The sequence below is a fragment of the Enhydra lutris genome, unplaced genomic scaffold (genome assembly GCF_002288905.1).
Source record: "Enhydra lutris kenyoni isolate GAN:26980312 unplaced genomic scaffold, ASM228890v2 scaffoldscaffold29, whole genome shotgun sequence".
Taxonomy (NCBI): domain Eukaryota; kingdom Metazoa; phylum Chordata; class Mammalia; order Carnivora; family Mustelidae; genus Enhydra; species Enhydra lutris.
This window is the reverse complement of record NW_019154113.1, coordinates 20,127,792-20,144,223: the sequence shown is the minus strand read 5'-3', so window position 1 is coordinate 20,144,223 and position 16,432 is coordinate 20,127,792. Positions and strand designations below refer to the sequence as shown.

At 40.9% G+C, this 16,432-nt stretch overlaps 1 protein-coding gene across 1 annotated transcript in view; it reads right to left on the bottom strand.

The window, feature by feature from the left end:
* Positions 1-16,432, bottom strand: part of LOC111152648 (ADAMTS like 3) — a 333,594-nt gene that overhangs the window by 22,067 nt on the left and 295,095 nt on the right. Inside the window, 1 exon segment of the mRNA XM_022511191.1 lies at positions 1,088-1,270. Coding sequence (XP_022366899.1) covers positions 1,088-1,270 — 183 coding nt within the window.

The window sequence follows — 16,432 nt, the reverse complement described above, 5'->3', positions numbered from 1 at the left end:
TGCCAACAACTCAGTTTCATTCATCTGTGAAACACTTAATTAACACTCACTACACCTGTCTTAGGTTCTGGTGAGACAAAGAGGAATAACAAATGATCCCTAATGTCCATCTGATTGACTCCTGTCATCAACTCTCAATTGGTTCCAAACTCTGATGGGGAAGAGGGGTATTATTCACTGAGTCCTAAAACCTCAACAATTTAAAGCCCATTTTGGTGATCAGAATTTTTTGAACTCCAGAAATTATCCCTACAGATAGCAGAAACAGAAGCAGCTTGTTATCCTGGGCCAAGAGCACATTGTAATGAACTTCTCCAAATGACATTACTGACCCAACTGTAAGGTGTCTTAAGACTCGATTGATTAGTATTTACTGAGTACCTAGTGTGTGCCTTATACTATATTATATCCTCAGGAGTGCAAAAAAAAAAATCACACATGGTCTCTATAATTAAAGGACCTGCAATTTAGCCGAGGAAATGTAAGTTAAAAGGGAAAACAATCGGAAAGCAGTGTGTGTTGGCACTTAATCAGAGACCAAATGGTTAGACCAGAGAAAAGAGGTCAAACAAAATCCAGGGGATTCACACAGGAGATAGGAACTCTTCTGTAAGAGACAGAAGTTGGCCCTACATTTCTCCAAAGAGAAAGGCAGTGAGGGACACTTCTTTGGAGAGCAGTGTTCCTAGAGGTCATACTTCTATGGAAACAGCATGGGAGGAGGGAGTCTGTTGGACCACAGGGCAGGAAACCATGTGGACTAGGACAGAGCTCATTGGTAGCTTGGAAAGGGGGTTGGGGTCAACAGATAAGCAAATATAGAGGCAGTACATGAAGGGTCTTGATTCTGGGCAGAAAACCTTATATGCCAGTTCTTGGGCAGAGAAATATTAGCAAGAAAGTCACAGTTTTCCAAGAGAAGAACTGGTAGGACAAAATACCAGATTTAGTACTTGTTTGTAAGTGGGCAGAGGCAAGCCATGGTCAAAACCATCTAATGTCCTTCCTCAGCTCCAGAATCCACAAAACTGGGTCCTGCTTTGTACATGTTACAGGAAGCCCTTAAACCCAAAGCATTTGAACTTACCCAGCAGGTGGAGCACAGATGTTGCCACTGCCTTTCCAAGAGCATTGGTGGCTGTGCAGACATAGGTTCCTTCATGTTCAAGGGAAACATTCTGCAACAACAGGGATCCATTGAAAAGCAAGGAAACATTGTCACTCAGAGATCCTCCTCTCTTCAACCAAGTTATATTAGGCTGAGGGACACCTTTGGAATAAAAACAAATATGACAAAGGCAAACTCCTTTAAGAATAGGGCCACAGAACCACAGGACAAATACCATTTAGCATTTTAACCACAAGTTAGCGAACGGGTTCAACTACATATAACAGGACAGATGGCTATTTCTAGTTCTACAGATCGTCCAGGGCAGGTAGGGAGTTCCATTAATGCAACAGGCTTTGGTCTATGATGCACCTGGCTGGGGTATGTCTGTAAGTCAACAGGAGCCAAAGAGGGTGGGATGGCTCCATATCGGAAAAAGGAAGAAATACAAAACTGAGTGGGGGTAGCAGGAGGGCAGTTGAAAAGAGGAGTTGGTGGAGTTGGAGGCAGAGACAGAGAGAAATGCCCAGGGCTGAGTTATCACAAAGAAGTCTCCGGAAAACAAAAATATCTAACACGAATCTTTAACACTTGCACATCGACCACAAAACATCCCTCCTTCAGAAAAAAATATAAAATCCTTAGGGGGAAAAAAAAAACTTGGTTATTGATCCTTTGGTAGGAGGATAATTTCAGGGAACACAAAGTGTTGAGTTTTGAGTCTGGGTTGACATAGCGAGGCACGGAGATTGTAAGCAACACCTCTGGACAGAGAGAGAAGCATGAGAAATAGAATTTCGTCCCCTGCCATCTTGTGAAGTCTTAGCATTTTGCTGGGGTATGAAATGCAAAACTCAGAAGAACCTCTCTTGGTTTTGAAGAGCTGGGGCAGCCTCAGAAGACCCGAGATCCAGCCATAGGTAAGTGCTTTTGGCGACATGCTCTCCTCCTCAGGGATCTGCTTAGAGGGAATGTGCAGGCCTGGTGAGGTTTTATGCCAAGAAGCAGGTGTCACAGCTCTCATCACGACATTTGCAATGTTCCTGATTGTAGGTAAAATGCATGCCCTGTGAAGGCTGTGACACTGAGTCCCACAGCTGTTCCCTGCCCTGGGAAGCAGGTCTGGTTGGCTCCAGGTTACAGCTGAGGAAGCTGGGCAAGTCAACAGTGGGCTGGAGCCTGAACACCCAGAGAAGTGCTATCACACGTGCATCTGCCTTCCTAGTTACGTCTACAAACACATACACATGGAGATGTCGGACTCTCCTGAGGTCACCAGCTAAAACACATTGGAGCCAAGATTCACACCCACACGGTTTATTCCGGAAAGGATCTCTTACCCAAAATGTAGGTAGGTCTTGCATATTCTTGATGAACTCATTCCTAGGCACCGTGTGTTAATTGCCAAAGTAAGCAGACTTCTAAAAAATATGTTTTATGATGGTCTGTTGCTGACAATAAAGCTATGGGAAGCTGTGAACACTTGTGCATTTCTCTTGTATTATCATCTCCCTGAACTTCATTACAGCTGACGCTTGAACAACGTGGGGACTAGGGATGCTGATTCCTCTCCCCCACAGTCAAAATTCCAAGTGTGAGTTTGACTCCCCCAAACTTAACTACTGACAGTCTGCCGTTGAACAGAAGCCTTACCAATAGCACAGTCAACTACACGTATGTTGTGTGTTATATGTATTGAAGCCTGTATTCTTATACTACAGTCAGCGAGGGGAAAATGTTATTAAGAAAACCATGAGGAACAGAAAATGCATTTACAGGACTGCATTGCATTTATTTTAAAAAATCCACTTAAAGGTTCAAACTTGTGTCATTCAAGGGTCAACTGAATTTTGAATAGTTTTCAGTTGATCTGTTTGGTTTTTTTTTAAAGGTAAACAACCAGATGCGCCTGGGTGGCTCAGTTGGTCAAGAGTCTAACTATTTTGGCTCAGGTCATGATCTCAGAGTTGTGAGATCAAGCCCCATATTGGGCTCTGTGCTGGGCACGGAGCCTGCTTAAGATTCTCTCTCCCTCCCTCTCCCTCTGCACTTCCCCTGCTTCTCATGCTCTCCTCTCTAAAAAAATAATAAATAAATACATACACACATACAAATTAAATAAAAAGCAATCATACCTACACACTGATAATCTTATCTCTCCTTTTCCAATATTTGTACCTATTATTTCTAACTATTGCATTGCATTGACTAATGTCTCTAAAACATGCAGAATTGGGGCAGTTACAACAAGTATATTTGTCTTATTTCTAACTTTAAAGGGAATATTACTAAAGCTTCCTCCTGAAGTATGATATTTGCTTTTAGTGTCTGATAGTTGTTGTCAACTCAAAGAAATTTCCTTTTATTTCTAGCTTACATGGAGATTTCTAAGTCTCTGAGTTGATCCTGAGTTAATTTTAATTTTCTTATTTTAAAATTAAAACATTTAAAGCTATTAATTTCCTTTTGAGTACAGCTTTGACTATATATCTTACATTTTGAAATGCAATACAATTATCACCATTCATTCATTCAAAAAATGCTTCTGAACTACCTACTTCACGTGAGGCTTAATGCTGGGCTAAGGATATGATGGTGAACTAAGCTCCACAAGAAACTTAATTTTAATAAAAAAAGGAAAAAGAAAAAAAAACTTAATTTTAAGGGATGGCTTTGGAGGGAAACAGGTGATTGCAGTAAAAGGAGGTAAAGGCTTATGATAAAGGTGAACATGGAGGCCATCACCTAGCAACTGCTCTTAATGCAAACTGAGGAGTTGGGAAGATTCCCCACACGAAGGAACACCTAGCCTAATACCTCAGGACGAGGAGGAACACGTCAAGTGAAGGGGAGAGCAGCGGTGGACAGATTGTTTGAAGCCCAGGGAACAGCAGGCATCAAGTCCTAGACACAAAGTGAAATAGAGTGCCTTTGGGGAACCGTGGAGTTTTGTTATGACCGGAGCTTAAAGGACATGGACAAGGAGTGAGGAAAGATGAGATGAGAGTTGAGCAGGTGGCCATAAATGCAAATTTACTATGCACGGTAAGGAATTGGGTTGAATTTGTTTTAAGGGAGATGGGAAACAATGTAACTATTTTAAGCAATGATCATGTTAAACAATCTGAAAATACCAGATTGGTGCTTGAGCAGTATCAGCCTGGGTGGCTCAGTCGGTTAACCATCGGACTCTTGAGTTTTGGCTCCGGTCGTGATCTCAGGGTCGTGAGACTGGGCCCTGCATTGGGCTCCATCCATGCTGGGAGTGGAGCCTGTTTAAGATCCTCTCTCTCTCTCTTCTTCTCCTCCCTGCCTGCACTCTCACTCCCTCTCTCTAAAAAGAAAGAGGAAGGAAGGAAGGAAGGAAGGAAGGAAGGGAGGAAGGAAAAGAAAGGAAGGAAGGAAGGAAGAAAGGGGAAGGAGGGGAAGGAGAAAGAAAGGAAGGAAGGAAAGAAGGAAGGGGAAGTAAGGGAGGGAGAAGGAAGGAGGGAAGGAGGGAAGGAGGAAGGAAAGAGGGGAAGGAAGGAAAAAATAATTAATTAATTTCGGCCTGGATGTGATGTAAAACAAGGAAGGTGGGGTCCAAGGGTCAGGAGATCATGTGGATGGTTATAAAAGCACCTGAGGCGAGAGACAAAGGGGGGACATGGAGGCCGGAGCAGTGGGTCTAGAGAGGCACAGGTCAGCTTCCTGTGTATCACGGAGGAAAACACCCACAGGACACAGCGAATGACTTTACAGGGGGAAGTGAAGAAGAGAAGGACGTAAGGACGACATGCAGATAGAGGGTGGTGCCATTAACTGAAACAGGAAAACCTGAGGAAGGGCAGATCAGCTCGGAGTATGTGAGAAATTTCTGTAAGTGTGTTGAGACTGAGAGAGCTGGATGACATCCGAGGGCAAGTGACTGGATCTGGAGCCCGGGAGAGACATCTAGACTGGGGATGTGAGTGTTAACCCAGAAATGAGGACTGGAATACTGGAACTCGATGAGATGATTACAGGGAAATGCATGAAGTGAGCATAGGCGAGGCTGCAGGATAAAATCTGTGGGACAGGAGGATTTTCGGCATGGTTGGTAACCGCATCTGATTTTCTCTTTGGTTCGCATCTTACTTGGGAAGGGATTGTAAAATTTCCAACTTGTTGGCATTTTAATCACCTGACCTTCTGCAAGGGAGTTGTGCCTTTGGTGCTGTAATCAGAAAATGCAGTCCACACAACTTCTGTTTCTTGAAACTTCTAAGGTGTATTTGTGGCATAATACACAATCCTTTTTTTTTTTTTCAGTAAGTGTTCTATATATTCTTGAATTCTATATATTCTTGGAGGCATATTAATTTTTTAGGGTGAAAAGTCCAAATATTTATGATTAAGTCTTATATTATTTTAGTAATCCTTATTAACTTGCTTTTCCCTGAGCTCTCCCGTTCGAAAAAAAGTGCTCCCATCTCTGTTCATCACAGTTTTTCCTTATGCTTTTCTTGGTTTTGTTTTTATGCATTATATCTTACCTAACACATGACTGTTCGTGCTGACTACAGGTTACTGTGGATTTCATTTCTTTAATGGTTGTCTTTTTATCTTTTTTAAGGGTCTTCCATCCTGTCTTGTCTGATTTTACTATTATGACTGCTAGTTATTCTGTTTCTGTTTGCTTCTGCTTAATCTGTTTTGTACAATTTTTACAATTTTCTGTATAACTCTATTTTGGGAATGTCTCTTGTAATAGTGTATCATTAGGTTTTATTTGGAAATCCAATCTAAGAGCCTTTGCTTTTAAGAGCAATGTTAACCCTATTAATATTTAGGGTAATTACAGATATGTCTGGGTTTACCTTTTCATTGTCCGATGCTTTCTGATTTTATGGGTCTTTGACTTTTGGTTATCCTTTCTTTGTTCCCTTTTGTCTCATAAAGTGGAAATTAAATGCTGTATTTTAAGTTCTACTAATGTTATGATTTACTTAAAAAAATAAACTGTTGGACAGCAGTTTAGCAAAATTCCAAAATTACAATTGCATTTATCCCCTAAACTAGTAATCCCCTTTTCTAGGGATTAATGCAATCAATATGCCTGCATACAAAAATGTTCTATTTATGCAGCTGTATAAAAGCAAAAGATTGGAAACAAGTCACATCTCCAACAACAGGGACCCATTAACTAACTTACAGTATATCAATGCAATGAAATTTTGATGATATATTCAAATTACTGAAAGAAAAAGTGGCCAACCAATAGTACACCTAACAAAACTGTCCTTTAGAAATGAAAGAGGAATAAAAACCTTCCCAGACAAACAAAAGCCAAGTGGGTTCATCATCACTAGACCAGCTGCGTAAGAAATGCTAGAGAGGGGCACCTGGGTGACTCAGTTGGTTAAACCACTGCTTTTGGCTCATGTCATGATCCTGAGGTCCCAGGATCGAGTCCTGCATCAGGCTCCCTGCTCAGCAGGGAGTCTGCTTCTCCTGCTGACCTCTCTCCTCTCATGCTCTCTCTCTCTCTTATTCTCTCTCTCTCTCTCAAATAAATAAGTAAAATCTTAAAAAAAAAAAGAAATGCTAGACAGTTCTGCACGTTGAAATGAAAGGACACAAAACAATAACACAAAAGCATATGAAAGTATAAAACTCACGAGAAAAGGTAAATATATTCACAAACACAGAATACCATAATACTAATGGGCAGGATAAATCACTTTTAGCTCTAGTATAAAAGTTAAAAGACAAAAGGTGTAAGACTATAAATGTGAAAATTTGTCAATGGATACTTAATGTAAAAACATGTAAGTGTAACAAAGTGGGAAGATGGAGAGGTACAAAGTGTAGACTTTTTGTATTAGATTGTTATCACCTTAAAATAATCAATTATAACTATTAGATGATTTATGTAACCCCACGGTAACCGCACAAAAACTGTATCTACAGTAGATACGCAAAAGAAAACCCTGAAGCATGTCACTATTAAAATAATCGACAAATCAGAAAGGAAGACAGGAGTAGAGGAAAAGAGATGAAAGGACCACAAATAAGACAGAAAAAAAATGAACAAAGTGACAATACTAAGTCCTTACCTGTGAATAATTACTTTAAACATAAATGGATTAAGGTCTTCAGTCAAAGGCACAGAGTGGCTGAATTGATTTAAAGAAAAGATCCAACTATAAGCTGCCTCCCAAAAAGACTTACAGACATAGACTGAGAGTGGAGGGATGGAAAAAGATACTCCATGCAAATGGTAACCAGATGAGAGCAGGGGCATCTGTATTTATCCTAGACAAAATAACTTCAAGTCAAAACTGTTACAAAACTGAGGGTTTGGAGAGGAGAGCAGTGAGGGGTTGGGTAAGCCTGGTGGTGGGTACTAAGGAGAGCACGTATTGCATGGAGCACTGGGTGTGGTGCATAAACAATGAATCTTGGAACACTGAAAAAATAAAATTAAATTAAAAAAAAACTGTTACAAGATGTAAAGATCGTATATATTGATAAGAGAGTCAATTCTTCAGGAAACTATAACAATCATAAATATATAACAATCATAACTATATATGCTCTAAGTATTGGAGCACCTAAATACATAAAACTAACACTGACAGATCTGTAAATAGAAACACATAGCAATACAATAGTAGCTGGGGACTTCCATATCCCACTTTCAACAATGGACAGGATGCCCAGACAGAAAATTAATAAGGAAACAGTAGACTTGAACTGCGCTATTAACCAAGGAGCCCTAACAGGCAGACATAGACTATGCCACCCACCAATAGCATGATATACATTCTTCTCAAGCGCACAGGAGACATTCTCCAAGGGAGATCATATATTAGGCCACAAAACAAGTCTCAACAAATTTAATAAGGCTGAAACTACACCAAGCATCTTTTCCAACCACAAGGGCATAAAACTAGAAATCAACACCAGAGGGAAAATTGGAAAATTCAGATATGTAGAAATTAACCAAGACAGTCTTGAGCAACCACTGAGTCAAAGAAGAAATGAAAAGGGAAATTAGAAAATACCTAATACAAATGAAAATAAACATACAACATGGCAAGACCTGTGGGAGGCAACAAAAGCAGTACTAGAAAGGAAGTTTATAGCATTAAATACCAATGTTCCAAAAGAAGGAAGATCTCAAATAACCTAGCTTTACCCTTCAAGGAACTAGAAAGAGATGAACAAGCTAAAACCAAAGTTAGAATGAAGGAAAAAAAAACCCAAAGATTAGAATACAAATAAGCAAAATAAGGAAGAAAAAAAACAATAGAAAATATTAACAAAAATAAGAGTTGGTTTTTTGAAAAGATAAACTAAACTGACAAACCTTTATCTAAACTTACTAAAAAATCACAAGAGGATTCAAATAAATAAAAAATGAAAAAGGAGACAATAAGTATGATGACACAGAGGGCGCCTGGGTGGCTCAGTCAGTTAAGCATCTGCCTTCAGCTCAGGTCAGGATCCCAGGATCCCGGGATCAAGTCCCGCATCAGACTTCTTGCCCAGCGAGGAGTCTGCTTCTCCCTCTCCCTCTGCCACTTCCCCCTGCTTGTGCTCACTCTCTGTCAAATAAATAAAAACTTAGAAAAAAAAAAAAGCCTTATGACACAGAAACCAAAAGGGTCACAAGAACCTATTCTGGGTAATTATACGAAACCTAGAAGAAATGGATATATTCACAGAAACATACAAACTACCAAGACCGAATCGTAAAGAGAAGTTCAACAGATGTGAATAGTGTACAAGAAAATTGAATCAGTAACCCAAAACCTTCCAGCAAACCAAAGCCCAGGATCAGATGACTTCACTGGAGAAGTATGCCAAACTTCTAAAGATGAATTAATACAATCCTTCCGAAATTCCTCCAAAACATTTGGAGGAAGAAATACTTCTAAACTCATTCTATGAGGCCAGCATTGCTCTGACACCAAAGCCGGAAAAAGCTCTATAAGAAAAGAGAACTACAGGTCAATATCTCTGATGAACACAGATGTAAAAATACTCAAAAAAATACTAAAAAAAAAAAACCCTCAAAAAAAATAGCAAACTGAATTCAACAACACATGAAAAGGATCATCTAACATCACCAACTGGGATTTATCCCTGGGACACATGCAAATTAATTAATGTGACAAACCACATTAACAGAATGAATAATAAAAACCACATAATCATTTAAATATATATATATATATATATATATATATATATATATACACATGTATATATATTTAAAATAAAATGGATTAAAGACAAACATAAGACTTGAAACTGTAAAACTCTTGGAAGAAAATACAGGAGAATAGATTCTTCTTGAGATTGGTCTGGCAATGTTTTCCTGGATCACCAAAAGCACAGGAAACAGAAGCAAAAGCAGACAAGTGGGATTATATCAAACTAAAAAGTTTCTGCACAGCAAAGGAAACCACAAAATGTAAAGGCAACCTACAAAATCTGAGAAAATATTTGTAGGCCAATTATCTAATAAGAGGTCAATATCCAGAATATATGAGGAAGTCCTAGAACTCAATGACAAATAAACAAATAACCCAATTTAAAAATGGGCAAAGGACTTGAACAGACATTTCTCCAGTAAAGACGGCCAATAGGTATGTGAAAAGATGCCCAACCTCACTCATCATCAGGGATCATCACCAGGGAAATCAAAAGCACGAGGAGATAGAACCTCATACTGGTTATGATATCTGTTCTCAAAAACACAAAAGATAACAAGTGTTGGTGAGATTGTGGAGAAACTGGAACCCTCCTACACTGTTGGCAGAAATGTAAAATGGTATAGCAGTTTTGGAAAGCAGTATGGAGTTTCCTAAAAAAATTGAAAAAAAAAATTGAACTACCACGTGATCCAGCAATCCTACTTCTGGATATAGTATATATCCAACAGAATTGAAATTGGATTGCCAATGGTCTCTGCACTCCCACATTCACTGCGGCATTGTTCCAAAGAGCCAAGATAAGAAAACAACCCATGTATGTATTGACAGGAGAAGGGATAAGGAAAACATGGTGTATACACACAGTGGACTACTCTACAGCCCTGAAAAAGGATGCCCTGCCATTTGTGACAGTATGGATGAACCTGGAGAACATGCTAACTGTAACAAGCCAGTCACAGAGGGGCAAACAGGGCATGCTCCACTCAAATGACCAAAATAGTCAAGTTCACAGAAGCACGGAATAGTGGTTACCACGGGCCAGGAGAAAGGAGAAATGTTCAATTCTATGAAGTTTCAACGAAAGCAGAATGAATTAGTTCTAGAGATTTGCTGCACAGCATGGTGGCTATTGTCACCAGTACAGAATTATGCACTTAAAAATGTGTTGAGAGTAGACCTCATGTTAAGAGTTGTTACCACAAAAAAAGGACTACACAGTTAAGTTTTGGAGGTGATGGATATGTGTATCACCTTCCCTGTGGGGACGGTTAATGAGCATATGCATGTATCCAATCTCATCAAATTGTATATATTAAGTATATGCAATTTTTTGTACTCGATCACATTTCAATGACACTGTTTAGAAAAAAGAAGTGTTCTCAGTTGAAATATACAAGGTATGGAATGGGATGTTGAATGTACTAACTTTTATACAAGAAAGAGAAAAAATGTATTCATACTCACATAGAAAAGCTCTGCAAGGAGACGTAAAAATCTAATGCGGGTGCTCACATGGGTGTGTGGGGTGCTGGTGCAAACGCGGGGGGGGGGTGAACAAGGGAGTGGGAACAAGGGACTTTTCATTGTATGAATCCTTTGAATGCCTTACCTAGCTCCAAATTTTAAAAAGTTAGTTAAACAACACAAATGACATCTCCCAGATCCCTAATTTTCCTTCTAGGATGAGGAGAGGTGAAGTTTTCCTTCCCACATCTTTCCCCCATCCTTTTCTTTTCTTCTAACATAAAATGGGATTTGAAATTCAGGTCATTTTATATTATTATATTATATAATCTTCTTCTCATTATATATATAATATATCTTCTTTTCATTATATATCTTCTTTTAAAGTTTTTTTTTGAGATTTGCAATCGATTTTCAAGTCACTGAAATAAACTCTTAAATTCTGTATTTAAATTGTTTCAGTGTTTTTGTTACAGTTGTTTTTATACTGCAGTGTTTCCACGATCATAATTAAGATGCATTTCTTGGGGCACCTGGGTGGCTCCGTGGGTTAAGCCTCTGCCTTCGGCTCGGGTCATGATCCCAGGGTCCTGGGATCGAGCCCCGCGTCGGGCTCTCTGCTCAGCAGGGAGCCTGCATCTCCCTCTTTCTTTGCCTGCTGCTCTGCCTACTTGTGATCTCTATCTGTCAAATAAGTAAATAAAATCTTAAAAAAAAAAAAAGATGCATTTCTTGCTTGACAAGGCTGCATCTTAGGAGTATGTTTCCCCACAAAGGTAGGTCAGCGGGTAGGATGGATTATGAAGCTTTGAGTGGGCGAGAACGTTCTCTCTTCTCCTCACTAAGATCAGCTTAGCTTCCAACAGAACTGGAGTGTCACAGCACACTTTCCTCCTCACTGCTCCTGCTGCCCTTTGTCATCTGGGGTTTCACTGGGAAGGGAGTCTGAGGCAAGCCGACTTTTTAGTATTCTTAAAGGAATCTGGGGATGCCTGGGTGGCTCAGTGGGTTAAGCCACTGCCTTTGGCTCAGGTCATGATCTCAGGGTCCTGGGATCGAGCCCCACATCGGGCTCTCTGCTCAGCAGGGAGCCTGCTTCCCCCTCTCTCTCTGCCTGCCTCTCTGCCTACTTGTGATCTCTGTCTGCCAAATAAATAAAATCTTTAAAAAAATAAATAAATACAGCAATCTGTTGTTGGTTCCTTTTTTCTTTTTGGATTCCTGCAGGATTCTTTCTAAGACCAAAATTTTCAAAACCTTTCCCTGGATATGATCAGGAGATAGTATTACTCGTTCACCAATTTTGCCTGGAACACTCTGGGGCATTCTGTCTGTAAAACAGTCATTGTTTCCACTCAGTAAAACCTTCTCCTCTCCTCTCCTCTCCCCCTCTCTCTCCTCTCTCTAAGTTCTATGCCTGCTCCTTTGGCTCCATCTCTTGCTCAGGAACACCAATTAGGTGGTAACTCTCCTCCAAGTCCATCACCAGGCACCATGGTTTTTAGCTCCCTGCTCTTTCCCTTGGCTCTCTGCAAACAAGCTTGACCTTGCTCCTACTTCACTCCTTTCATTTCATTTATTTTTTTAAAGATTTTATTTATTTATTTGACAGAGACCACAAGTAGGCAGAGAGGCAGAGAGAGAGGGGGAAGCAGGCTCCCTGCTGAGCAGAGAGCCCGATGCGGGGCTCGATCCCAGGACCCTGAGATCATGACCTGAGCCGAAGGCAGAGACTTAACCCACGGAGCCACCCAGGTGCCCCCTTTCATTTTATTTTGAGTGTTTTATTTTCTGCTTCTAATTCTGGCTTTACTTCTCATTGATTTTTAAAATGCTTTCTAGCCCTATTTTTATTTCTGTCTCTCTCCTAGCTGGTCCCCTCCCCGCCCCCACCGCTCTACTAAACTATGATGGACACAGCACACTGTGCATGTCTGGCGTGCGCAACATGTTGGTTTGATACACTTGTATGTTGCAAAATGACTGATACCATCTCTTCATTAGCTAACACCTGAATCATGTCACATGGTTACCATTAATTTTTTGAGGTAGGTACCTTTAAGATCCCCTCTCTTAGCAAATTTCAGTTAAATAAACTAGCAAATAAACCAACAGTTTTGTTTTTTTAAATTTCTCTTTGTTTTCATCTTGCCTTTCTAGAGTTTTGGGGAGACACAACCCATGAGCAACCTAACATTTACTCTTTTCATACAGTGGATATGCTTTGTGTGTCTCTCGAGTGTGCAACATCATTTTTGCTGCACAACCTCGGCATTCTGACTCAGAGCTCTAATGAGCAGAAATTCCTCATTGCCTCATCCAGGTCCAAATGGACGCTTGGGCTCCCAATGCTGTCGATGTTTGGCATTTTTTGCATGCTTTATTATTATTTCAAATGGTAACATTAGGAGGGGCCAATTTTCTGCCTGAAGACCACAGTAGTGGATTTGTGGTTTCCTGAAGGTCTTAGACCATATTGCTCAAAACTGACAAGACTGAGGGCAAGAGACTGAGTTACACTATCTCTTGGGATCCCCCCCAGCTCTAAGATACTCATGAGATCCATTCATTCATTCGTCCACTCACCCTTCCTTTTATATACTTACTCAACTCATGTTTTTTAGGGCCTTCTACAACCAGCACTCTTTCAGAACATCATTACTGCATTAATCTCAGGCCTCCCCAGCAGGCTATGAGGACAGCATCTGGCAGAGTAAATAAATACAGGAATATTTGCCAAATGCAGAAATGAGTTGAACAAGGGAATGGATCCACCAGATGAAAATCATTATATCTCCAAGATACTTTTTGGTTATTCATGGAAATGTTCTCTCCCAAACAGAGAAGGTGATAAAATATGGACTCCGTGGTGAGATCTTCATACCTTCACGCACAACTATTTTGGGATCCATGGTAATTTAGTGAAGGGTTGTACTAGCTAGGAAGAAAATAATCTCCTTAAATATTTTGATTAAAAAAGTGAAAATCATTTCAAAAAAACTCTTCAAACCCTTCACCAGCCTCCATATATGTGAATTTAAATTATTTACTAATTCAAGGAGATTCCTTTAAGAATTCCTATTGAGTAATTCGTGACTAAGCATTTTTGAAAGCAATATAGAAGTTTGAAAATATTATAATTCAAGGATATTAATTCAGACTTACCTCCTGTAATTAATTAGTTTAAGTAAATGAGGTTTTTCTCAAGTTATAAAACCTCTTCCAGGGAGAGATCCTGCAGCATTTCGGATACATTGGCTTCTTCATTACGCCTCTATGGTAAAAAGCATGGAAGCAACAGTGCTGTCAATTCTAACTTGAAAGGATGTTTACTCGAGGCCTTTAGCCAGGCTGAGGAGGTCACGTGGGGCTCTCACTCAGGAGGAGGGGACAGCAGGTGCCTCGGCCCAGAAGCACGTTCTTCCCGTGGGGTCCATTAACCTCAGCTGGGTTCGCAGATGGAAGTCAAGGTTCCATGACCTTCCTGCTAACTCTAGCTGACATTAAGCATTTCCATCAACTATGAACATAAGCAACAAACCAAGGCAGCAGTACTTCTGATTCTGCTGCTAATGGAAACCATGGATAAATACTTCCATTCCACGTGACCATTGTATGGATACCTCAAAATATCTTTTATGCCACCACTACTTGGAGATTATGGTAGTTATTGGACCTGATGCTAGATTTTGAGTTGAGTGCATCATTGGAAAGAAGTATTTATACTATTAGATCATACTTTTGATAAATCAACATTTTCATGTCTGGAATTTAATAGCTGGTTTTCTTTATAACAGGATGTATTTTATTTTCTGCATTTGAAAATACTCTCCTGAGAGGCAGCTCTGTAGGCTTCCTCAACACTCTCCTGCTACTTCGGAGGGGCAAGAAAGAACACTGGGGCTGCAGAGGTGGGAGTGAGGGAGGTACACCAGGAGACAAGGGCAGAGAAGAGGCAGGTGGGGAGAAGGCTCAGATGATCTCAGCTCTGCAGATCACTGGGAAGATTTGGCTTTTATTCTAAAGGCTTTGAGGAATGACAGGAAGTCTTTCGAGGAACTGCTTTGATTGCCTGAACAGATCACAGGGCACAAGGACAGAGGTGGGGGGGACCACGGAGGACGGTGGTCACAATCCAGCTGAGAAATGATGGTGGCATGGACCAGTGTGGTCGCGATGGAGGTGGTGAGAAATGGTCAGATTCTAGATACACTTTGAAGGTGGAAATATTTTGAAGAAGCTGACAAAGGAATGGGGGGGTGCTGACAGATAGAGGGGTATGTGACAGAGAAACACACATCAAGAATGGTCCGAGCACCTGATATAAGGGCGTTGGCATTCTCTAAGGTAAGAAAGTCTATGACAGCAGCCCATTTGGGAGCAAAACTCAGGAATTCAATTTAAATTTGTTAGGTCCGCAACATCTGATAGTCATAGAGAGATGCTGGGGAGGCACTTGGATCTGTTCAGCTAGAGCTTAGAGGAGAGGTCTGGGCTGGAAACACAAACTTGGGAGTTGCCGGCGGCGTATCGATGCCGTGTGAGTCCTTGAGCGCGGTTGAGGTTGATAAGGGAGTGAGGACAGATGGAGAATGGAAAATGTCTGGGACTGGCCCTGGGGTACTTCATCGTACAGACCAGAGAGATGAGGGGAAACCAGCACAGGAGACTGAAAAGAAACAGGTGACACAGCGTGGAGAGTAGAACGGAGAGTGGTTTCCCAGAAACCAAGAAGAAAGTATTTCCAGAAGGAGGGAATAAATGCTGGTGGAAATGCAATCACTGTCAGAAGGGCTAAAATCACAAAGACAAGCAACAGCAGTTGTTGGCGAGGACGTGGAGGACGGAGAACCCTCGTGCACTGTGGGTGGGAACGCAAGCTGGTGCAGCCACTCTGGAAAAGTATGGAGGTCTCTCAAAAAATTAAAAATAGAACTGCCATAGGATCCAGCAATCACACTACTGGGAATTTACCCAAAGAATTAAAAAAAAAAACCCCACTAATTCAAAGGAATACATGCACCCCGATGTTCACAGCAACATTCTCTACAACAGCCAAACTATGGAGGCAGCCCAAGTACCCATCAGTAAAGGACTGGATAAAGATGTGGTTTACATATGGTTATTGCTCAGCCACGGAAAAGAATGACATCGTGCCATTTGTAACAACATGGATGGAGCTAGACAGTATCATGCTCAGTGAACTAAGTCAGCTGGAGAAAGACAAATACATATGATCTCAGTCATATGTGGAATTTAAGAAACAAATGAACAAAGTTTTAAAAGAAGAGAGAGAGGGAGAAAGAGATAGAAACTAAAAAGCAAACTCTGAGCTAGAGAACAAGCTGGTGGTCACCAGAGTGGAGGTGAGGGGGTGGGGGGAGGGATCGGGAAAAGGTGAAGGGGATGCAGAGCACACTCGTCACGATGAGCACTGAGTAATGAGCAGAAACGTTGAGTCACTATATTGTACACCTGAAACTAATACAGCACTGTTAAAAAAAAAAAACACACAAAACCCAAAACTGATGGTCTTCCTGGACCTTTGCCATCAGCATGGACCCCATGTTGCTCAAATCCCACACATCCTAGACCAATGCCTTCTCCCCCTCCCATCATCATCACAGCGCCCCATCCAACTGGGCACCCACCTCGGACCTCAGAGCCACTCCCA